Source organism: Cetorhinus maximus, chromosome 10, assembly GCF_964194155.1.
Source record: "Cetorhinus maximus chromosome 10, sCetMax3.hap1.1, whole genome shotgun sequence".
In the NCBI taxonomy this organism is placed as follows: Eukaryota; Metazoa; Chordata; class Chondrichthyes; order Lamniformes; family Cetorhinidae; genus Cetorhinus; species Cetorhinus maximus.
In genome coordinates this window covers 14077418-14101152 of record NC_135888.1, presented here as the reverse complement: position 1 = coordinate 14101152, position 23735 = coordinate 14077418, and the positions used below count along the sequence as shown (strand labels likewise).

General features: G+C 38.9%; 1 protein-coding gene across 5 annotated transcripts in view; it reads right to left on the bottom strand.

Annotated features, from left to right (window-relative positions):
* Window positions 1-257: 257 nt before the first annotated feature.
* setx (senataxin) overlaps window positions 258-23735 on the bottom strand; it is an 81076-nt gene continuing 57598 nt past the window's right edge. For all 5 annotated transcript variants that reach the window (XM_078549996.1, XM_078549997.1, XM_078549994.1 and 2 more), the window contains 16 exons: window positions 23345-23453; window positions 22187-22360; window positions 20497-20729; window positions 19607-19759; window positions 18238-18394; window positions 17618-17719; window positions 16969-17081; window positions 14362-14433; window positions 13346-13495; window positions 11098-11205; window positions 8874-9061; window positions 7809-7901; window positions 6867-7043; window positions 5212-5310; window positions 3956-4043; window positions 258-2627 (listed from right to left, as the gene is read on the bottom strand). In XM_078549996.1, coding sequence (XP_078406122.1) covers window positions 1860-2627; window positions 3956-4043; window positions 5212-5310; window positions 6867-7043; window positions 7809-7901; window positions 8874-9061; window positions 11098-11205; window positions 13346-13495; window positions 14362-14433; window positions 16969-17081; window positions 17618-17719; window positions 18238-18394; window positions 19607-19759; window positions 20497-20729; window positions 22187-22360; window positions 23345-23453 — 2784 coding nt within the window. In that variant the 3' untranslated portion in view covers window positions 258-1859. The remainder of the gene's footprint in view (window positions 2628-3955; window positions 4044-5211; window positions 5311-6866; window positions 7044-7808; window positions 7902-8873; window positions 9062-11097; window positions 11206-13345; window positions 13496-14361; window positions 14434-16968; window positions 17082-17617; window positions 17720-18237; window positions 18395-19606; window positions 19760-20496; window positions 20730-22186; window positions 22361-23344; window positions 23454-23735) is intronic.

Below are 23735 nucleotides of genomic sequence, written 5' to 3'. Positions count from 1 at the left end.
ATAATCGACTGACATTCCAGTGCAATACTGAAGGGATGCTACACTGTTGAAGGTGTAGGCTGCCCCCTCAGGTGGACGCAAAAGATCCCGATAGCATAATTTCAAAGAAGAGCAGTTGCTATTTTGTTGCAATTAAGATGCAAGACACTGTGATAATTATACACATACTGCTAACAAAAATGAAATCACCCAGTGTGCATGCACTCTAATGGATATTAACCATCTAATTGGTACAAACTGTTTGGTACTAGCACAAGTCACTTTTTAAAAAACAATTTTATTAAGTACAAAAGAAAATGTTCAACATATTTTAGTGTCTGCATTACTCTACTGGGAGAGTGGAGTGGGAGTGGGACGGTGAAAACCACAAATATCCCAACTGCAAACTACAATGCCCAACTACTCAAGTTTTGGCTTATTCATTGTATAAAACTAGTAAGGCTGGCATATTATTGTTCCAACTCAGCATTATGAACTTCAGAATGAATGCTGCAGTTGACAAGCTTTTTCCAGTAGAGCAAGACTCTAGAGCTGCATCAGTTGAAGATTTCTATACAATATGTATATATAACCACCCACTGTACAGTAATTACATTTCCAAAAGAAACCCACCGGGCAAATCCATGAAGCATTAGGATTTTTCTTTAATTTTGCATACAGATGGCTGGCCAGTTGCTATTTTGCTGCAATTAAGACGCGGACTGTGAGATAATTATATACATACTGCTAACAACTCTAAATGAAATCACCCAGTGTGTATGCACTCGAATGGATATTAACCATTTAAGTGGGACAAACTGTCTGCAGCTGATTAAAGTGTCCTCCTGATAGTACAGATCCCACAGTCACCATTTGCAATTCTAATATTTTTGTTTAAAAACAGTTTCAAATCCATGTGACAGCCTGTAAATAAGATACACAATGGAAATGCAACTTCAAAGAAAATTAAGTAAGGGACATTCACAAGAGCCAGAAATTAGTTCTGTACAGAAAGTTTCTAAAGAGTGATAGCTGAATAATGTAAGGGTTAAACTGTACAGTCATTCTGTCGCCCTCACCCCCATCTACTAAAAACCCATCCTAGTTAAATCAAGTCTGTGAAAGGGCAAAATGTGAATTCCTGCCTTACTATTCCGTTTCACAATCCTGGTAAATGTTGTAGAGTTGAGGGAAAATGCACAACCTATAAACCTGTAAAATAAATGTGGTTCATAAACATAGTTAAAATCTCAGGGACTGTTTCTACATTCCATGATCCATGCTAAGAAGGGCTAACATTTTGAACCTAGTGACTAAGTGAGATTAGATTGGAATTGTGTGTCTGCTGAACTAAGATTCTATTTTTGTCAAAGATATTAAATACGGATGATGAATGGCGCAACATGCTGATATATCAGTGCAAGTGGTACGATGTTTTCAGTTCCTAAATAGGTAGATTTTGGCCATACCATCCTGGGAAGACATTAAGCAAGTAGCCAGGAACTTGCATCTAACTACCCCATCTTTCTGTACTGGGACAGTTCCTCACTGGCTATTTCCTTCTGCACCTATTCAAGTGGCCAGTCAGTTAGCAATATTGAGTGTCTCTGGAGCAGGTTACCTGCCTGCCCTCAGTCAAGGAATCGGGGAGAAACAGGAGAGAATTTGAGAATACAAAATTAAGGTAGTGCAGCTTATTTTCAACAAAACAGTAAAAATAAACAATGCACAATTATAATCATAAACCAAAAGAAATGAAGTCTACAAATCTTAGTTGTATCACTTATACATCAATCACTGCTTCTGTATGATGGAAATTTTATACCAGCCCTGTGAGATAAAGTCAAATATACTGAGAGAGAACTTAACCCATAATATTTTCATTTCCATCTCTGTTTTTGTTCACCATATATGTCTTCTTTCTCCTTTTCATTCTGTTTGTGTCTCCTGGAACCTGGACACTTGTTGAGACCATAAGCCGTATCTTTACCATTTCTACACACAGAGGTCCCAGAAGGAGGTTCCAAACTTCTGTTCGGAGTAGAAGTATTAAGTTTATCACCACCAGCTCTTGAAACAGAATTTCCACTAGGCTGACCAAAACGTGAAGAATGAGAAGCACCACGCCCACTAATAGATGCAGATGAATCTGGTGGTACAACACGTGACTCTGAAGGAGTTTGATAGGCTTGAGTACCCTCGCGCAAAGATTCTGCTCTCCGGGCCAGTCTCGGATCTCTAAGCTTAGCCTGAGCAGACGACTCTGACTTGCCAGATGTCTGAGGCTGCGAAACATTAGCTGATATCCGGGGCTGTACAGTAACAGAAGCTTGAGTTTTATGCAAATGATGGGGTAATGAAGCTGCTTGTTGAGAAGCAATTGGTGCTTTTTGGAACTGTCCACTGTGGACATCAGCTACTTGACGTGTAGCAGTTTTGAAACTATCATTCCATGAACTTTTCCGTGTAAGATCAGGAACCTTTTTCTGTTCACTTATTAGTGAACTTGGATCAGAAATATTTCTCTGGAAAGCGGGCCTGGGTTTCATAATTTTGTGGCAGTCTTTCTTATATTCGCTGTCATATGTTTTCACTATGGCTCCTCTCTTTTGTGCATCCTGAATTAAAGCGTTCCAGTCTTCACTTTCCTAAAACACACAGGAGAAAATGGCCGATGTCACAAGCACAAATTCATCCTTCACACGTGTAAATAAACAAACTCGTTATGAAAGGCAAGATGCTTATTCTTTAAAAAGTTTGCAGATACAAAGCCAGTTATTTTGTGTCAACAGTTCTGACAATTAAAGCATTACATTATCAAAGCATTACTGCCACTTTGAGCAACTATCTAATAGCGCAGTCTTACAAGGACGATTCAGAGGTTGACAGCCCATTTTCTCTCACTCACTATCCCTTCTTCTTTATTTGTTGCTGCAATCTTACGGTTGCTCTTTCCCTCTCTGTCCAGCACTGATTAGTCTCTTAATTTATTCCTTTTCTCTTTGAAACCCATATCTGGTGACATGCAAGTCAGTCACTTTATTTATCAAGTCTTTTCCTTTCAGTTTGGTGGTATCATACAATGTGTCTTGGTTCCATAAAACAATTCATTAATCAAATTAAAACAGTTGCTCTCTGAAAATGGATAACATATGGGTAAATGTTGATGAACCTTCACTTTAAAAACATGCTGGAGAATTGTGTGCCAGAGAGATTCCGGCCTGGATGGTAGTCCGGAGGCGCTTCTGTGTGGGGTGGGGTTGTTGAGAGGTCGGGACACTGGGAAGAAAAAGTGTTCCCCAAATGTCCTGCATTACTTATTGCAGGGCTCCTTTAAGTGGGGATCTAAAGGCTAAAGCCTGCGTCACGAGGCCAAAGCTTGCAAGAGTAGGTAAGTGTACTAGGGGACAGAGAGAGAGATGATGGGGGGGGTCAGATATTGATCCAGAGGGACCAACTGTCAAGAAATTGGTGAAACAGGTACACTAATGCAGGAGGTAGGGGGGGTAAATGAGGATTTATTGGGCTACCTTGCTGGTGGCATTCTCCTCCTGACCCCCACACACTATTCTAAAGCAGCCTCATTATAATATTTAGATGACCAACCTGCTTCCCAAGAGCAGGTTGATCACCCATCACTCATCCCACCTCTGTTAAAACTGCAAGTGGTTCAGTTTGAGGCAGGTTGGGTACCTGTTTCAGATTTTGCAATTTGACCTTTGACAAGGCCCCAGTCTATCAGCTTTTGGGAGTTAAGATTCAGCCCTACATGCCCATTAATAATGAGCGAGTCACATACATTCAAATAGGGTTTACTGTAAAGTGTTATAGCAACATGGCTAAAATAACAATTTCAGAATAGTTCATGGAAAAATTGTTCAATTTTTAAAAAAATTATTGATATCGCTCTGACAACAACTCAACTGATCAGCATAGCTCCTATAAAATCAAATCTGATCAATATTTCATTACGAACCATGAGAGTTTTCAGATTTCCCAGAATGAAGAGACTCAGTCGAGCTCGCGTAATTGTAACATTCATTCTCTGCCGGTCTGCTAAGAACCTGGAAAAGGATCAAATAGAATGACAAAAATAAAATCAGTAACATTGCTTCTTTTAACTCAATACAAATCATACATCTAATCACTAGTGCAAAGGTGTTTAAACTGGGGTCTCCGGACCCTAGTGGGTTCATAAGGTCTTCGGATTTCTGCGTTTGTTTGTTTAACTCATCAGATGCCAATGAAACATTTTCTGCACCAACAGTTTTCGTTTGGAAAGATAACGCTGTCTTTGCAAACAAAGTTAGGAGGCCACTCTAGGGATCATGTCAATTTTTGTGTTGTGTTTCATTGGGAAAGGTGCTGGTGCACAGCATGGGTCCCAGGGCAAAAAAGCATGTTGGTACCTGGGTGGGCTTTTATACTTGCAATAGGCCTCACACAAAAAGGGTTAAAACCACAGCTCTAGTATAAAAATGAAAAACATCTGGCTTTTCTTATGCTCACCTCTTCAAATTGAAAAAGCCACACATATAGAGTAACAGATTCTTTCAATAATCTTGAAGTTTGCTTCTCTCGCCCACCGTAACACACACACGCATTAAGATAGCACGCAAACTACATGCATCATTCTTTTCCCCACTCACATCCATCCCTCAAATTTGCGAAGTATAATATTGAGGGAAGTTCTCAAGTTTAGCAGGTTTACAAGGCTGAATCTGAGAATTGATAAATAACCCTCAATGTTTTCAGATCTGAAACCGATGCAATTTTAATTTCTAATGACAAAATTCCCAGTTCCAGTTGATTTTGAACTTCCTTCACTAACTAGTGTCAAGTACAAGGCTCCTGTTGAAATTTGGTATTGTCATTTCTGGATATCACACGTGAGGACAGCCTCATAATTCACCCAACTGTAAAACAGCAAGAGTCGCTTGTTCAAATTTTACAATACTTAAGAGTTCCTATAAACGTTAATGGGCATCTTGGAGACACCGTGCGAGACTGCAAGACAGAGAGAACTAGAGTGCAAGAGCATGCAAGTGAGGTGCTAACTTCAAGATGATTTCAATAGGATCTGTTTCTCTTTGCACTCTCAGCCTTCCTAGCCTTCTCAGACAAGAAAGGTCTATAAAGAAGCATGAGGGAATAGAAAAAGAACTAAATTTAATTGTAATGCAATGGGGCGAAGGGGCCAAACAGTAACAAACCAAAGAAAAATCACTTCACCCAATATTTCCTTGAAGATTGCTTGCTCTGACACAGGTGACAATGATGCAATCCTTCTCACATCCTTGAAACCCATCCACTGTGCCCACCTGCACTGACCTGAAAGAGCAAAAACAATGCATTAAAATTATATATTTTTACAATATCAAAACTCTGATCATAGCTACCAATAAAATGAAGATTTACTGGACAGTAGAAATATGCATTCTGAAGATGGGAACATTGTAAACTGGTTCATATTTCAGTACAACCCAGCAGATCTATGGAAAGTAAATACTGTTCCTTCGGGACAATTTTATTTTTTTGTTTTCCCCACTTACGAAGTTGCTGACTCCCTGCTGGGGTGCAGCTGAACTGACATCAGGTATGCTCCAGTACCTTACTGCATTTGTGTGCAAGTATCCACATTTAATATTGGAAAGTTATTTTGTGGGCAAGAAGCACCATAATGCTGATTGTGGCCTCGTCCAACATCAAATTACTTCCAGGCGGAGCCACAAGAAAGGGACCTGGAGCTGAAATCCTAGCTTGTTTTGCCTTACCTAATGCTGGGTGCTGAGGTCAATTGTAATGCCCCTATAATCACCTGCCCTGTTCCATATTTCAACTCAGAGTTACGTGGGAAGTCATGAAGATTGTTTTTGAACTAGGCCTAATCATTACTTTACAAGACTTCATTTGTTTTCACTGACTTGCATTTGAAGTGAGTTTTTTTACATAGAGGAAAGTTTGGTTTAATTTCAGCTACACACTTGCTAACATCTGATTCTTCTTTCATAAAAGTGCACATTTCCTAGTGGTGAACATGAACTAAACCTGCTTTCCAGTCATTTGATGAGAAATATAGCACAGCACCTTAAAACTAAATTGATCAAATTACTACAACCTTATACAAGACATGCATTTTGTAAAATAGTCCAGGAATTTGGCTTCCAGTTGCATTATAGCTGATCTCATGACTTCCATAAATCTTAATGACTAGGACAAAAACAGCATAGTCCTTTCACAAGTTGGCTACCTACCAATTTAGCCAGGGCCAAAAGAGTATGGAAAACAAACTATGCAAATAACTATGCAATTAAATATTAACATGAAAAATGAAAACTGACCCCAATGGAGAACAGCATTTTACTAAATTATCAAGTGTTAAATTTTAGATGTTTGCATGCTTATTGGTGGTCTTCATCTCTTATTACAGTTTATAAATCCTAAGGTGTTAGCCAAGACAATCTGGGAGCAAGAATTTTGTTAAACATCACTTGCTGTGACACCATTAATGGGAATCCCATCCATACACCAGGACACAGATCCTTGTCAGTTGCATGGTGCCTGCCATGGAACTTCAGTAGCTATGTGTAAAGTCCAAATCCATATTCCATTAATTTGCGTACATCTCAAGTTACGATGCTAACAGTTAAATTGCAAATCAAACCAAGCTCTATCAGTAGATGAACTGATCAGTAGACAAACTTTCAAGCTCACAAAAACCAGTATAAAAGATTTGTATATGTAATAAAGATCAAAGGTTTCTGATACCAATTATTTACATACCTGCCTACGATCAGTAGACAAACTTTCAAGCTCACAAAAACCAGTATAAAAGATTTGTATATGTAATAAAGATCAAAGGTTTCTGATACCAATTATTTACATACCTGCCTTGTTCAAGTCTCGCCATTTTAAACTCTTGCTCAATTTGATTTATGATTTTGTATTTTTGTGCATTATAGGGGGTGATCACTCCAATATTACGACACATCCCTTTTTGTTTCTCTGCAATCATACTGATTAAAGCTATTACCAGTTTCACTTCCTGTGTGTTGATATAAGAGCTGTAACAAAAGAGGTGGAATAAAGATGAGATACAAAGGACAAGGAAAAAGCATGCTATGTGCTGCTTGCGAATGCTGTGGACAGTTTCCAATAGTACCAGAATGTTTCATATTAAATTACAAGCAGTGTAGTGACTAAATAATTCCCTCTGCTTAAGCCATTAACAATTACCACATTCCCAAATATACAGAGCTCAATTTTAAAATAACAATTAGCTACTAGTGACTAACACACCAAGTATATTCTAACCATCCTCAGTTCAGTGGTTGGTACCATACCCAAGGAGCAACATGCCACCTCATATGATCCTGATTAACACAGACCACAAAACTCTTGAGTTTTATCCCAAGTCTATGCTGAATTAGCAGAAGTGACAGGAGGTCTGCTAAATTGGCCTCAGTTTGTCTGGGCTGGGGAGGCAGCTAAGGAAAGTAGTCCTCTCTACAGCTGCCAAAAATGTTGCTTTGGGATTAAGCAGTAGGAAGCATTACTGCCGGCTTCTGTCCTTCAAGCTAATCCCATGGGATGGATACGTTGCTTCTATTTGGCACTCCTGCACAACCTTCACACAAGGAAATACTATTGAAAGCAAAGATAACAAAAAATATGTAAATGATAAACAGTCCTGAAAACAATGATTACTCTGGTGAGAACTGCAGCACTCTCCCATTTGCTTGACACTAGCAGCTACTCTCCTGTCATAGTATATAACAAATGTAAGATAGGAAACACATTGAAAAAAAAATATCAGTTTTAAAACGCACTCTTTCTCCCGATATTCATGTCCATCCGTCACATCAAACAACATGTATGACTGGAAAGGCCAGCTCGGAGAACAACGCTGCACCTCTATCTTTCTGGAAAAACATAAGGGGTGGAGGGAAGAGGAGGAAAGAGATGAGGAATAATAACACGCACACAAGGGTCATTAGAAAAAGCTACATCTTATTTCAAAACTAGTATAAAAAAAAAACAGGATTGATTTTGATGATTACAGTGCTACATTATTTTGGCATTTAAATGAACAACAAATATGTTATTATATATCTACCATATTTCAATAGCTTAATAGTCCAGGCCAAGTTTAGTAAGTTCCTTCAGCAGGGCAACAGCCTTCACTGTATAGAGGTCAAAGGCTATTCCCATAGTGTGTGACTTTGGTTTTGAGTCACTTTAAAAGATGAAAGTGAATATCCCAGAGGATTATTTACAATAACAGTAAAATATAAAAAGCTGTATGATACTTTAGTTAAGTAATTTCTTGTGATATTTATGTAGTTATGCAAATTTAGAAGAGGAAGATAAATATGTTTTAAATGAAGGTGACTAATTTTGATCAATCAGCATCCAGTAAAATGCATTAAATTCCTCCAGGTTAAGTACAAATAATATCACAAAATAAATTGTTCTAGCTGCTAAGAAGAATGATATTCAAAACTCTTCAATGTTGATTTACAACCAGAATTTTTAAGAAGATAACTGATCTTAATATCACTTGCCAATGAGGGATTTATTTTAAGAAATGTGACCTGTTATAATTTATTCCAAAGTAATCTCTGATAGTTTAGTGCAGATACAAGAGCACAAAATCAATCGCTCTAAACAATCTCCATCACTAAAGCATTTTATGTTATGAATGTGCAACTGATGACAATCATACAATTGTCCTGTCATGACTGCCTTTGGAAATATATACTGACATCCGACTGGAGAAGTGCACTGATTGGGAACGTAATAGGGGAAGGTGCCACCAGAAATTGGATTTAGTTTCATTCTTGTGAAACCCAAGTAGTAATGTACAAGAGACTTAATAATCTATGCCCTCTTACTCATCAGTCTTCAACAAACTTCCATAAATGTACTTGGAGGGGAACAGACAGATATCAGGATGCATTCTGTACTGGGTTAATAGCATCATCACTGGGCTCCGTCCACAAATGTTCTGCTTCACTTCATCATGCAGGCATTTTTGCAAACGGCACATCATTGACCGGCCATAGCTCAACTCCTTTGCTTTCTATAAAAAGGCAAAAAAGTGTTAATATTTTTTCAATTGCTTTTCATCTGTGTAAGACATCAGGAGTTTTAACAAATAAATGACACAAATGGTACACTGGAATATCATTTTATATAAAACATTTAACAATGGTTTTATTTCAGCAGAGGCAACCATGTTGCAATGTCATTATGCAAGGCACTGCAGCAAGGACAAATACTTCATGAATTTGATCCTGCTGTTTGTTGGGAAAGCAGAAACATAAGACCATGACAAACAGAATCAGGTGTAGGCCATCCAGTCCTGTGAGCTTGCTCTGCCATTTAATAAGATCATGGCTGATCCTCGACTTCAATACTTTCCTCCTTGACCCCCTATTCCCTTAGAGTCCAAAATTTATTGTTAAGAAATGGGAACATACCAGAGGGGGGCAGAGGACTCCATTTCCCGCAGGACCAAGAGTCCCAGCGTGTGCGTGGAGTGCAGCAGGGTGACATGCTCAGCCGAATGTTCCGGTTCTTTGGGGCCATGGCAGAGATCACCAGGGCGCTTGCATGTTGATGGTGGTACAGAAAACTGACCACGGGCCTGCGGTGGCTGGAATAGGTAAGCCCATGTGACTGGGCGTGTTGGGAGGCAGAAGGTGGTGGTTCCAGGCAGCAAAAGTGCTGCTGTTGGCAGGCTCCTGGTAGTAAGAGCTCAGTAGAAGTCCTGGGGAGCCAAGAAGGAGGCAGAAGTTTGCTGGTTCTGTGTTGGAAAGGGTTAGGGCTCGGAGGAAGCCCTGGGAGCTACTAATAGCTTGGTACAGCCGGGAGACTGGAGGGTGGAGAAACCCAGGGGCAGTGCCAGCTCAGTGAAGCTACTGATCTGCTAAAGACCTGAAATTAGCCAGTAATTAGAGGCTGGAGTGCAGCTTTGTGAATTCCATGGAAGGTAGTCTCAGAAGAAGAGATTGAACCATCGGGAAGCGTGCAGCCATTGATGTACTCTGAATCAGAGCGGCTTTTAAGGGAATTCAGAAGCTAAATCTTCGGAAGTGGAGGCTTGCAATCCCCCATGAGGGAGACAGTTTTCACAAGATTGTGTAACCCACCATGGACACTGAAATCTGGGTGTGTTGTTGAGAAATCCATGGGATCTGCCTTGGTCGCATCTGCTATTTATTGTGCAGTTTGGTGTATTCAACCTCAATTTGCCTATTAATTCATATTTTTCTCATGATAATTCTGAATGTTAGAAGTTAAGATAGATATTCTAAATTGTTTTACTTTTCTGACTTTGCATACTAAAGTTTATTTTGTTTGTTTAAAACTGAAATCTTGTAGCTTTATTCTCTAAGTACCCGGGATTTCAAACTTTGTCTACTTCAAACAAAAAGTCACTGGCCCCTGACTGGATCGTAACACCATCAACCTCAGCTTTACATATATTCAACCACTGAGTATCCACAGTTCTCTGGGGTAGAGAAATTCTGAAGATTCACAACCCTTTGAGTGAAGAAATTTTTCATCTCAGTCCGAAATGGCTGACCCCTTATCGCGAGACTATGACTCCTTTTTCTAGACCTTCAAGGCTTGTTTGCCAAGTTAGCAGTGGGTAAAGATTTTCAATGGGTCTATTGCATTCTCTAATAACGATGGTTTAGGGTGTGATGGTTTATTCTGCACTCAAACTCCAAGTAGCAATATTGCTTGTGCGTGAAAGATGAACGAACATGAATCACATATGCTAGATTGATTTGTTCTGCAGGGACAGGAACGTTGTCAGTATGGGAGGAAATCAAAGAGAGGGGAATTACTTTTCACTGAGTCAGAGAAGGAAACCTGTCCTTCCTCTGAAGTGTATGTCCGTGGGGGAGAAAATAGATCTAATAGTCGTACAGGAAAGGGAGTAGCCTTGGGCCGGGGGTGGGGGAAGAGCATGGCACAGGGGGCTAGGTGAATGAGGGGTGAGCAAACAAGGAACAAAAATGGAAATTTGGGATTTTTAAATCCAGCTATTAGATGACAGTAAAGTATTGCCCAAAATTCCTGACATATTTCTAAAGTCATTCTTACCATGGAGATTATGGTTGGTGGCAATTGCTCATGGTCTCCAACAAGTACAAGTTTAGGACAACGGAATATCAAAGGAATCAGTATTTCAGTTTCACATGCCTGCCCGGCCTGAGAAGAACAGGAGAAATAGTTCAGGATCACAATTGCGCAGTGACGGCTAAGCATATGATGGTTAACTCTACACTTAGTTCCCAAGTAACAATATTTTGAGAGAGATCAACAAACAGGAACAGTACGTGCTGGCTTTCTATTCTGCAAGGACAGGAATGTTCCCACAGTGGGAGGTTATTGTCTATTTAAACCCTCACTACTAGGTCTCTATCAAATCTACATGGCAACTCTCAACTATCAGAGAGGTAACTCATTAATTTTTGGTAGAGGGCCAAAGTCAAAAGCAGTGACTTGCTTGAGGGACACTGGCTGTTGCCAAAATTTTGATAAAAGCATAAAAGGTGAACGTTGTGCTTCAGTGCCTGACGTTGTAAGGGTTATTTTCAAAAGCAAAAAGTGACAATCAAGTGTTTTGCAATTCTTCTGTGAAACACCCTGAGTCACCCTTGGTAACTACAAGAGGCACCACTTTCAGCCAATCACTTTTCAGAAATCACCTGGAAGAGTGGGCCTCACAGTGGGAAGGCTGGGCACTGACTTTGAAAAGCATCACCCTCCTCCCTAAGATGTTGAGTGTTGAATCAAACTCTGGTAAATGTTTTGTATTACCATTCACATTGTAATTAAATTCAATAGTTCAGCAAGTTTATCTGGTGAGTAGCTGCACTATTCAACAAATCCCAAATTAAATTACATTCTGCACTCTGACAAAAATGAACCTATTAGCTAATTTTGATGTTACAAACTCATTGACGGAAGGCAAATAAGCAGAGCTGTGTACATGCATTTGGGAAGGCAACCCTACACACATGGAAAACATGGGTCTCTACTTCACTGCTGTGAAATAAAGCTAACAATGCATCCTTTACATAGTTTAAATGCAACATGATGTTTCTCAACTTTTGAGTCCCTTATTTTGCCTTTCTTCATTTTTAGCCTTTTTGTCCATCTGCACCACAACCCCCACCCCCGCGCCAAAGTCACTATTTTCATTTTGGACTCTGCCTCTCTCCTTTAATTTCCCATTTGCTGCTTCTTAGCTTCGGCACTGATGTTTGTGTTTCGAATTCCACATTCCCATCTCCCTGCGATAACCTATTATTCCCTTGCCTAACAACAATGTCAACCACCTCCTTAAAAATATTCAATGGCCCTGCCTCCACTGCCTTCTGAGGTAGAGTACTCCAATGTTGCACAGCCCTCAGAAAAAAAATTCTCATCTCTGTCCTAAAAGGGCAACCCCTAATTTTAAAACAGTGTCCCCTAGTTCTGAAGTCACCCACAAGAGGAAACATCCTTTGCCATGTGCACCTTGTCAAGACTGTTCAGGGTCTTATATACTTCAATCATGTCATCCCTCACTCTTCTAAACTCCAGTCTGTCTAACCTTTCCTCATAAGACAACCTACTCATTCCAGGTATCAATCCAGTAAATCTCCTCTGAGCCGTCTCCAACGCAGTTACATCCTTCCTTAAATAAGGTGACCAAAACTGCATACAATATTTGAGATGGGGTCTCACCAATAACATGTATAACTGAAGCATAACATCTTTACTTTTATGTTCAATTCCTCAAATTAATCTTTCGTCATCACTGGTTCAAAATCCAGGAATTCCCTACCTAACAGCACTGCAGGAGTAACTGCAATACATGGACTGCAGAGCTTCAAGGCAGCAGCTCAACACTCAAGGTGAACTCGGGATGAACAATAAACGCCAGCCTGGCTAGCTAAAAATGATTTGTTTAGTCTCCAGCAAACAACAAAGAAATACTGGCAGAATGCAGGTGGCATGGTGAGGTCTCTGTGGAAGGATTGCAGGTAAGGGTAACTTCTGCTAAAGGGCACAACACAAGGTTGCAAGGGACATAGACTGTGCAATTAGCACGCCTGCATGAACAAATTTTTCAGAGCTGCTTGAGTTGAATTCTCAATTTCTTTCTCTGCCAAAATATCCCCAGTCTATTCAACTGAGAACTTACTAAACCTGATGTGAGAATCACATCCAAAATGCTAACCTTTCTTTCCATTTCAAATGATCTATATAGTCCACATAATTTTATTGCATATTGTGACCTTTCTTTTTATCCTCAGCGCTCAACTAGTTAGCCATTAGTGTGAAATTAATTTCTACCCACCTCATCCACAACAACACAGCTAAATGGTTCATGGCCCAGTTTTCGGAATGACATCTCCAAAAGCATAATCCCACTGGTACTCAAAGTGCAGCAGATGATGTGTGATTCCAGGATAATGTTTAGCTGTATGTCCTGGGTTCGACCTCGAAGCTGGAAAAAGCAGTGAGGAATTCAATCTAAAATCTCCTAGCTAAAATAATAGGTTCAAAAGTAAGGCATTGGTCTTTACAGGTATGGTTGGGAAAGAACAGATGATGATACTCTGGCACATAAATGCTACTAAATCGTCAAAAACTCAGAGCCTGCTAATGGATCAGGAATAGGAGGTTAGATGGGGGAAGCTTTAAGATTGGAAAACCTCCCTAATGGTACAATAATTAACATTTCGAAACTTCTTGTTACATGTTCTTTTCTACTGCCATTTCTCAAAACAAGTGCTCCTTACCATCACTTCAGAGGCATCCAAGCATCTTTCGGCTATTTCATTTGTCAATTTTTAAGTTTAGGATTAGATTAAGCCAACATCTAACAAGTGGAATACTTATTAACCACATTACATATTACCTCCTCAATGTTGCGATCCACAGTGTCAATACTTCAGCAACCTGTAAACGTGGCATTACTTGAGTTATGCAGACGCAGTTACTGAACATGGTTGAACAACTCATTCTTCAGCAAGTATTAAGATTTAAATAAAATAATATTTGCATTTGAACTGACTTATTATATCAAAACCTTTTAAAGTGCTTCACAATATGATTCAGTTTCGGAATGCAGTGACTCTTACGTAGGCAAATCAAAAGTTAGTAAGGGATTGTTCCAGAATACCCAAAATTGGTATTATCAAAAAATCTAGACAACAGTAACTACTTATTGAAAGTAATGTAAGGTGTTTACTATTCAATATTTTTAAAATGTTCAGTAAATGGACAAGTAGCTACCAATGTGGATTGCTGCAAATTTGACAGTTGTAGATGTAAGATGGTCGAAAAAGAGACAAATCTTTCAGTTCTTACCTCCTTCAGTCTGCGTCCAAGCTCCTCCCTCTCCCTCTCCAATTTTCTCCTTTCTTGAGTTGCCAATTCAATCTGGAGAACAGATGGCAGGATAAAAAGTCTTTGGCTTCCAAAAGACTTCTGAAATTGTCACCCTAATAGATATTAATGTCTTTACAATAACCACATAACTAAGTTGTGAATAGGGGTAACCCTTCTTTTGAAACATGAATGCAGACACATTAATGTTCTAGAATTACAATACCAATTATCAAATATATGTATCAAATAAATTACAAACTATTTCTGACGGTACATATACCCTCCCAAGAGGACCTAATGTGATTTTGCTTCCTGCTCCACAAAATGGCACATGAACTCTACTAGATAGACTGCTGCTCAGATTAGGAAGTCAGACGCCACTGTGCTAGGCATCAATACTTCAACAACTATTGCAGTACGCCACATACATTTAAGCTGTTAATAAAAAAATTAAAAGTGGTAATGGCAGTTTAAACATAGGGTCAATACATTTCAGATGATAGTCTTAAACTGGATATAGGGTCAAGTGATGCAATGGTATTCTGAAGCCTGTTTGATCATATTGTGTAAGGTATTGGTAAGAGGATCATATTGTTTGGGACCGTACGTTTATTGACAGCATGAAGGCCATTGATCAAGGGAAGGGTGGACACAATCTATAAAAAGAATTAAAACCAAACTTTCATTTCAATTAAATAGGTTTGTGCGCCAAGTGAACAAAAATGGAATCACTGAACCTGGACCACAAGGTGACCAAATGATACAGCAGGAAGGGACGCAGGATATAAACTGCGAGAAAGGAGGGATGTTATGTTTCAGTTGTACAGGGCATTGGTGAGACCACATCTGGGGTAGTGTGTACAGTACTGGTCTCCTTATTTAAAGAAAGATGTAAATGCATTAGAAGCAGCTCAGAGGAGACTAATAGCAGGAATGGGCGGTTGTCTTAGGAGGAAAGGCTGGACAGGCTAGGCTTGTATCCACTGGAATTTAGAAGAGTAAGAGGCGACTTAATTGAAACATAAGATCCTGAGGGGTCTTGACAGGGTGAATATGGAGAGGATGTTTCCTCTTGTTGGAGAATCTAGAGCTATGGGTCACTGTTTAAAAGTAAGGGCTGCTCATTTAAGACAGAGATGTGGAGAATTTTTTTCTCTCGGAGGGCTGAGTGTCTTTGGAACTCTCTTCCTCAAAAGGTGGTGGAAGCAGAGTCTTTGAATATTTTTAAGGCAGGGGTGGATATGTTCTTGATTAACAAGGGGGTGAAAGGTTATCGGGGGTAGGCAGGAATATGGGGTTGAGGTTACATTCAGATCAGCCATGATCTTATTGAATGGCAGAGCAGGCTGGAGAGGCTGAGCAGCCTATTCCTGCTCCTAATTAATACATCTCTCAAAGAATCATACAAATCTTCAGTACAGACACAGGCTATTCATCCCAACAAGGCTGAGCCTCCTCTCATCCTACTTCATCAGAGACTCCAGCTTCCACCATGCTGCGTAGTGTCAAGTGATGCGTAGGAACAAGTTTCTTTCTTCATATTAAATCAAAATAACCAGCACCCAGAACCTCCCTAGTTAACAATGTCACTTTTTGGCTGCTTCTTTTACTTTTTGTCTGAGCTCATTTTGACATTCCAATAAATGACATTTATAATTATAGGTTTAAATTTTAGGCCGACCACAAGGTACAAGGCACTTTCTATAGCAGCATCACTTCAGCAGGGAACTGAACACTGCTTGCTTTTCACAATTGCCCTTATGCAGTGTGTTGACATTGCCAGTATGTATTTTTAGAACTGTATTCTTGATTTCTGCCATGTCACAATACCTACATAACTGCAATTTTGTGGAAATAGATGAATCTTTACTCCACTGCTTTGATCTCTTGATATACTCAGAGTTTTGTTGTTACTTTTGACATCATAATTGGTGTGAAACGATAGTGCAATCCTGATCTGCCATCCCCTGCTTGCTTGAATAAATGGACATCAAATTTGCTGCTGACAAAAACAATTAAAGAAACAACAAAAAAAAAGTTGCAACCAAGGCCAATACAGCATTGAATACTTAAGGACTCCAGGCCAGCAAGACTAAAGAGTTAAAGGTGGGGTGGAGGGGGCGATTGATATGGGATCCTATCGTAGTTTAACAACTTTTTGGAAATAATTTTTAATTGTGATACACAGAAAGGTGAATGGAAAACATTATGTTCATTTGAATCAGAGGACACTATATCAAGCATAAGAATTGAATTTCAATCAAGTATATATTAGTGGAATAATCAGTGTATGGTTCAGCCATTCCTCTTACTTTCAGGTTTGGTTGCAATTAACTTTTACAATTAATTGTCGTGGACACTTAATAAGAATATACTATAGCTCACTGCAGTTTTATTGCCACGAGAGCTGTTAACTCAATTGCATTATCTCCTAGCACAGATAAAGTATTAAAAGTGCAATACAAGTACTTGCTCATAACCTTCAAAAATACCTGCACATTTGTAAAGTAAGTTCTTCAACCAGCATGGCAATAGATCTCCTCCACGTCACTGTTCATCCCACAACAGAAATATATCAGAATTTACCTGCTCCTTGTCTTTTTTGATGATGGCACATTTCTTCCCCAGTTCATCTAGCCTCCTGTCCAACCAATCCTTTCGTCTCTGATTGACCTGATCGGCATCAGATTGGCCCTTTTCTGCACAGCCACAGATAATCATTTTGGAATTGAGAGCAAGAATAATAATTTTGAGGCATTCAAACTCATTGACAATATTTTATTCAACAAAATGATACGATATCAAAATCTTACTCAATAATTTTGATCAGATCATGGACAAGTCACGCATTACGAATCATAACATTTTGCAGATCGACATTGCACTGAATTAAAACGTATTTGACGTATTGAGAGCCAAAATTAATATCAAATATTTCCCACAAACTACACATTTTCTTTTATACAAATTTATTTAACACCTGGAGAAAAAAAAATGCAAGTGGGTGCACTCTCAGCAAAGAGCATTCTCCCTTCCCATCTATATATAATGGAAAAAAAAGTTCCTACAAAATTTGTCCAACACCGATTTGGCTTTCAAAATTCTGTGCTGGCTGCCCTTGATTAACTACTACAATTACAAATGCTTGGTAATTTTATCCGATTCTTTTCCCCACTATGACCACTGCATGGCAAAAATTTCAAATTGGTTTCCTCCCAAAACAGAAAACACTTACTCATTCTATGGTTCACTTGATAATCCAGACTGAACCTTGTTACATCAGAATGGATGGCTTTCTCAGTGCCCAGTCTCACCAGGTTCACATCTCCACAGTTTCCTGAAGAGATAAAGCATTGAATAATTAAAAACAATACCATAGAAATTCACAAAAAGTAGGCTCTCAACAGCAATTAAGTCAGGCAACCACTTTTCTTTTTAATTGTTGTCTGTTTATTAGGTGATTGCACTTTAAAATAAACAGTTCCATATCTTTAAATGGGTTGCACTTATACTTTGGTGATCAGAAACTTCACTTAATATTTTCCTGATGTTTGCTGTGTATAATTAATTTTTCATAACCCATTGTTGGGGGGTGGGAGAGGAAGGCAAAGACAGTGGAAGTATGTACACCATAGGAGAAAGAAAATCTCCCATGGCAATGCTCATGGCGAGTTATAGGATTCCCTGTTTTATAGCAAATGTGTGTTTATGCCACCTAGTAGACAATCAATCACTGCAACTTAATGATGGCAAGTCAAATTTCAGTTTGTTGAATACCATTTTGGATTTTTTAAAAAAAATCGTGATTTGGAGACCGAATTGCACAAAGTTAAATTAAGAGAGCAAATGGTATACCTAATGCATTATTTGTATCTTTGCACTTCTTCTTAAAATCAACAATGATTTTCTTCATGAGGTCATCAATGGCTGCATTTGATGGTGCACACACAAGAATCCTGGTTCGTTTAGTTCTAATGTTCCTGCTGTTATATGGCTTAACATTCTCTTGTTCCTAGATTTGGAAGGTATAAACAAACGTGAGAAGGTAGTGGGTATCTCTGACAAGTACTTCCTACTTAATTGCCTTTTAAACAAAATTATTTGAAAGGATATACTGGTACCAATTTAAATATTGGAGATTTTGTTTTTGGAAGAAGCAAAGGAACAAAATATACCTCTGAAGTTAATGCAATAGCTTCTTTATTAATATATATTTCCAGTTAACAAAAATATAAGGGTTGGACTGACTAAAGAAACATTTGTTTGGCAATTTTTCTAATGCTTAATGTGAGAGATTATTTGAAGAACTAGTTAAACCAGGGAGCTCCCAAACATATTAGTAGGATCATTGCATGATGCTGCAAGTGGGAATCTAACCTTGAACAGAAAGACAGACTTGCATTTATATAGCACTTTCTACTACCATTGGATGTCCCAAAGTGCTCTACAGCCGATGAAATACTCATGAAGTATAATCACTGCTGTAATGTAGGAAATACAGGCAACTTGCTCACAGTAAACTCCCACAAACAGTAATGTGATCACGGCCAGATTATCTGTTTTTATAGGGTTAAATATTGGCCAGGACACCAGGGAAAACTCCCGTTCTTTGAAATAGTGTTATGGCATCTTTTGAATCCATCCAAGCAGGGAAACGGGACCTCAGTTTAATGTCTCATCTGAAAGATGGCACCTCCGATATTGCATTGGAGTTTCAGCTTTGATTTTGTGCTCAAGCCCTGGAGTGGGACTTGAACCCAAAACACATGTGACTCACAGGCAAGAGTGCTACTTACTGACCCACAGCTGACATGAATTCGAAGAGGTATGGGTGGGGGGGAGCAGAGGCCAGGTGTCTCTCTTTGGGTGAGGGAGGCAGTCATGCTCAGTCACCCTCAAGAACTTCCAAGAAACCACCAGTCAATGATCCAGAGAAACGCCAGGGTACAAATCATCAGCTTATGCCCTCCTTTAATCCACTCTAAATGGGAATAATGGGTAACAGTAGAGTAGAATTAATTATATTTACTCCTTGCTGCTTCTCCCAGACTTTCACCTACATTTTGCCACACCTGGATCCCCAACAGAACCCAGGTCGCAAGGTCTTGGATTACCATTACTTTCAACATCAAAACATGAATATTTCCTATTTTGAAGTTGGTAGTTAAAAAGATTCACTTTTCTCATAATTACATAGCTACATTTCATCTAGTGAGAGCAGTACCTCATTAAGTAAACGATGCAGGAACCCAACAATTGTTTTTGATTTTCCTGTTCCAGGAGGCCCCTGTATGAGACAGATCTTGGGAATTCTTGGCTGTTTGACCATTGCATATGCCATGTTGATAGCTTTCTGCTGGTACTCATTGTAATCATCCTGCATAAGGAAAGGGAATTGTAAAATGGAGTGCCCTACACAATGAGCACCCACCCACGTACTGTTTAATTAACAATCCTAACTCATATCGCCATGTTAAGTTTTTTCTTCTGGCTTGATAAAAAAAGCTGTTGATGTTACACATTTCTTGGGCAGGAGGCCTTGAGGGGAAGGGAAAGATATCAAACAACATTACATGTAGATTATATCTAGCATATCATTTGGTACTAAGTTTGAATCACACAACACTAACAGCTGTCCAGTTTAGAAACTAATTTTTATATAATTCCACAGAAATTGCATTACCATACAATCATACTTTCATACTCCTTATCCAAATGCCCACTACAACCAAATGCAAACATCAATCTAATTTTAACTCCTAATTTTGCCAATTAAGATCATCATTATGCATTTTCGTTACTGATGTACCTCTGTAGGAGCGACTGAGCTGCACTGAAACTACTCTGGAACGTTCCATTCACATGAACAAAAAAATTGGTTTAAATGTTTGAATTTACATTCAACAGATACAATAGGCAAAATCAACGCCATACAATAAAATTTAAGGCTGCATGTTTTAGAAAATTGAAAAGCTTTCATCGCAAATTTTGATTTAAATTGTATCAACCAACCATCAGTAGAACAAAGCTGCAAACATTTAGATTACTCTGATTTAACACTGATAAAATAATTACTTTTCTGCAAATAATTTACTTATTCCTAGATTTACTTACAGCATCGCTCAGCTTTGGACCCGCCACTAAATCTCGTTGAGTAAAGAATGAGCAATTGGCTGACAGGATTGGCCTGATCAGAGGAGTCTTGGCTAGAAAAAGTAATCCTTTGAACTGCCTTATGGTGGTCACAAGGGAACCGATTACGTCACACCTCACTGGCTGGTTTTTCACTGCACTAACATTCCCTCTTGTATGGATTGAAAGGTACAGAGTTGTCTGTGAATCACGCCCTGTTTAAAAAAGGAAATCAGGCGAAAGGCAGTTAAAAAAGGCAAGAAAGAAAAAACTATCGAGGGAGAAAGTTCAACTTCAAAAACCTGTTTTCAGCCCTATAAACAGGAAAATAAGAATGTCATAAAAGAGAAAAATGAAGGATGATCACTTGTGAATGAAACATTTCATTTTCAGAGCCAGTTACAGTTAAATGTCAAACAATTCTTGATTAGACTCGATAGATACAAAGTGATTTAACACAAAGTCACTGTCCAACCACCGTTCACATATACGTCTTCCTCCACATAGCATAATCAATCCGATGTTCTATCAATGCTGCATTGCAGACCCATGAAAATGTTCAGCTATGATTCTATTATCAATTAAGGCAATCAGGAGGAGAGGGAAGGGTGAAAATTGGAAGTAGAGTTGATGAAAGTTTCCAGTTCAGGGTAAAAGCAGGAAATGGCACAGGTACAAATCATCAATATACTGGAAAAAGAGGTGACAGAAGGGATCTGTGTAGAACTGGAACAAAGAGGGTTCCACGTATTATCTCAATGGAAGCCGAGGAGCAGCACCTTACCTTTCAACTACACACTTCAACAGCCTCCTGGCATCACCTCCGCACAAGACCATACAAATGAACCTGTTCCAAAACACCAGCCAGTTTCCTCTCTGGGGTGTATTAAAGAATCTTATTCTCACAAACTGATGTGATAAGAGAGAAACAGTATCTTGACTAGATACTTCAATTGAGCATCCTATAACTTTAACCATTTATTGCAATTGTTGAGGTGATGGTCTACATAGTGTCAAATGACTGATTTTAAAAACATTTAAAACATGAATTTGCAATCAGTGGAATGTTTTGTTTTAATTTTGTTAGCATCAGAAAGGAAATGGTCTTATGGCTCAGTGGATAGCGCCCCTGCGTCTGGGCCAGAAGCTCCAGGTTCAAGCCCCACTCCAGGACTTGATGGCCAAAGAAGGTACATTCATAACATGGGAAAATAGGCTGAGTATCAATCTGCAATGCCTTCCAACATACACCAATGGCAGGTGGGAAAAGCTGAAGGGATTCCTGATCAGCCATGCGATGGCAGGAAATTGAAGCCTCCACCATCACTCTCCATAGCTCCAAGCTACGACATACATATTAAAGTGTATTTTGCCACAACAACTCAGAATCCTTGGAGGAACTGGTTGGCTCAGTTGGCTGGATGGCCGGTGTGGATCAGATTGGTGCCAACACCACAGGGTTTGGTTCCTGTTTGGCTGGGGTGGATTTGGGACCTGCCTCCTTGCCCTACCCCCGGTGGAGATTGCAGCACTGTGGGTCAGACCTGCCTTTGGGCACAGAACTGAAGCAGCAGCATAAAAAACTTCTGAGGGACTTGAACTATCTTTCTCAATGATTTGCTGCGCAAAGGAACATTTGGCTTTTATATCTCTGCATTCCTACTAAACTCACCAGTTGAAAAACGTGATGTCCTTGAGATATGGCTTATATGTGGGATTGGATTATTATTCATTATCTCTCCTTCTTCTTGCACGTAGTAATTCTGATTGTGGGGCAGCCAAAGAAACACAACATCATCCTCTTTGGGATGTAGTTGCTTTTCAATCTCGTGGTCACGTAGAAAAACTGGGTTAATAAAGAGAATGCAATCAGCAAATATTTAATACAATATTAGCTATATACACAGCATTGACAGCATAAAAGCATTTCCCTCACAATTAGATTGAATTTAAAGGTTAAATGGCTGTCATGTTTCTATGGCTAGAATGGGCTCCTTGAGTTGACTTTAGACTAGAGCAACTGGGTTAACATAGATTATCAGCATCACAATTCACCTTCAATGGAAATGCACCAAATTTAAATTTGCTATGCGTAGTCTACATGGTTAGCTCAGACTCCAATGAGCATGGGAATAATGAAATGCAGTAGTTATTGTCACAACCCAAACCTATTCAATTACAAAAGTAATGAAACCAATTTTCACAAGCATAAAAATGAAATCACCTAATGGGGCATCTTTTTGTAGTTCATTTGTGACTAAACACAAAAATATTAAATTTTCTGCTGTAATGGAAAATGATCTCACAACCTTGATCTACTTCAGCAAAACCTGGCTTTGTAGTGAAAAACTTTAAATAGCAAGTGTGAATAAATAGTGTAATAGGGTGTGATCAAAGGATGATTACACCTACAACACCAATAATTAAAGAATCCTAGTTGCGGACTCAGCACAATTGTTACAAATACATGGAATTATTGAAAGTGGGCTGGGTTATATGGCAATGAAAAATTCCCACATACATGCAAGTCAAATATGAATCGATCCAGGCAATTATGCAATGGATCGTCACTACATAGCAGTTTTGCTACAAACTACTGCTAAATTTGTAATATAGATTTAGAGTCTGATTTGGTTTTAGAACAAAGCTAGAGGAGAAAGATTGCTCTGGAATCAGGTTCCAGCTCTGGGCTTAACGTTATAAAATGTTGTTGTTGATATGCTATATCGTTTAAATTCATCCCAAATCCACATACAATGACTAATTCTGGAGAGGGAAAGCAATTTTGGGATTTAACTTTGGGAGTTTAACTCCATTTGTCTGCTCTCACCTTGAAATTCCGCACAGTTTATTTGACCCTCCATACGATAGTTCTTCAAAGTCAGAAAAGTTTGAATCATTCTATTTGTCTGCTTGGATTCCTTCAGTTTCTGAGCTAACTGTATAAAAGGAATGCTGCAATTTAGGGTTACGATTACAAATACTTCATTGAAATCGTCAGTCATTATGTTTGCCAGTCATTATTTACTTTATTAATGGAATCAAGGCTATATATATTAAACTGATTTTAGCTCATTTCTATCCTTCATGTAATGTTGAAATACCAATATGTCTTGTACATTATCTCCAAGTTCATTACGTTGGGTTTTCCTAAATTCATCAGATTTCAAACATACAGATTGTTAAGCAACAATCCATCTCACATTATGCATTAGTATTAC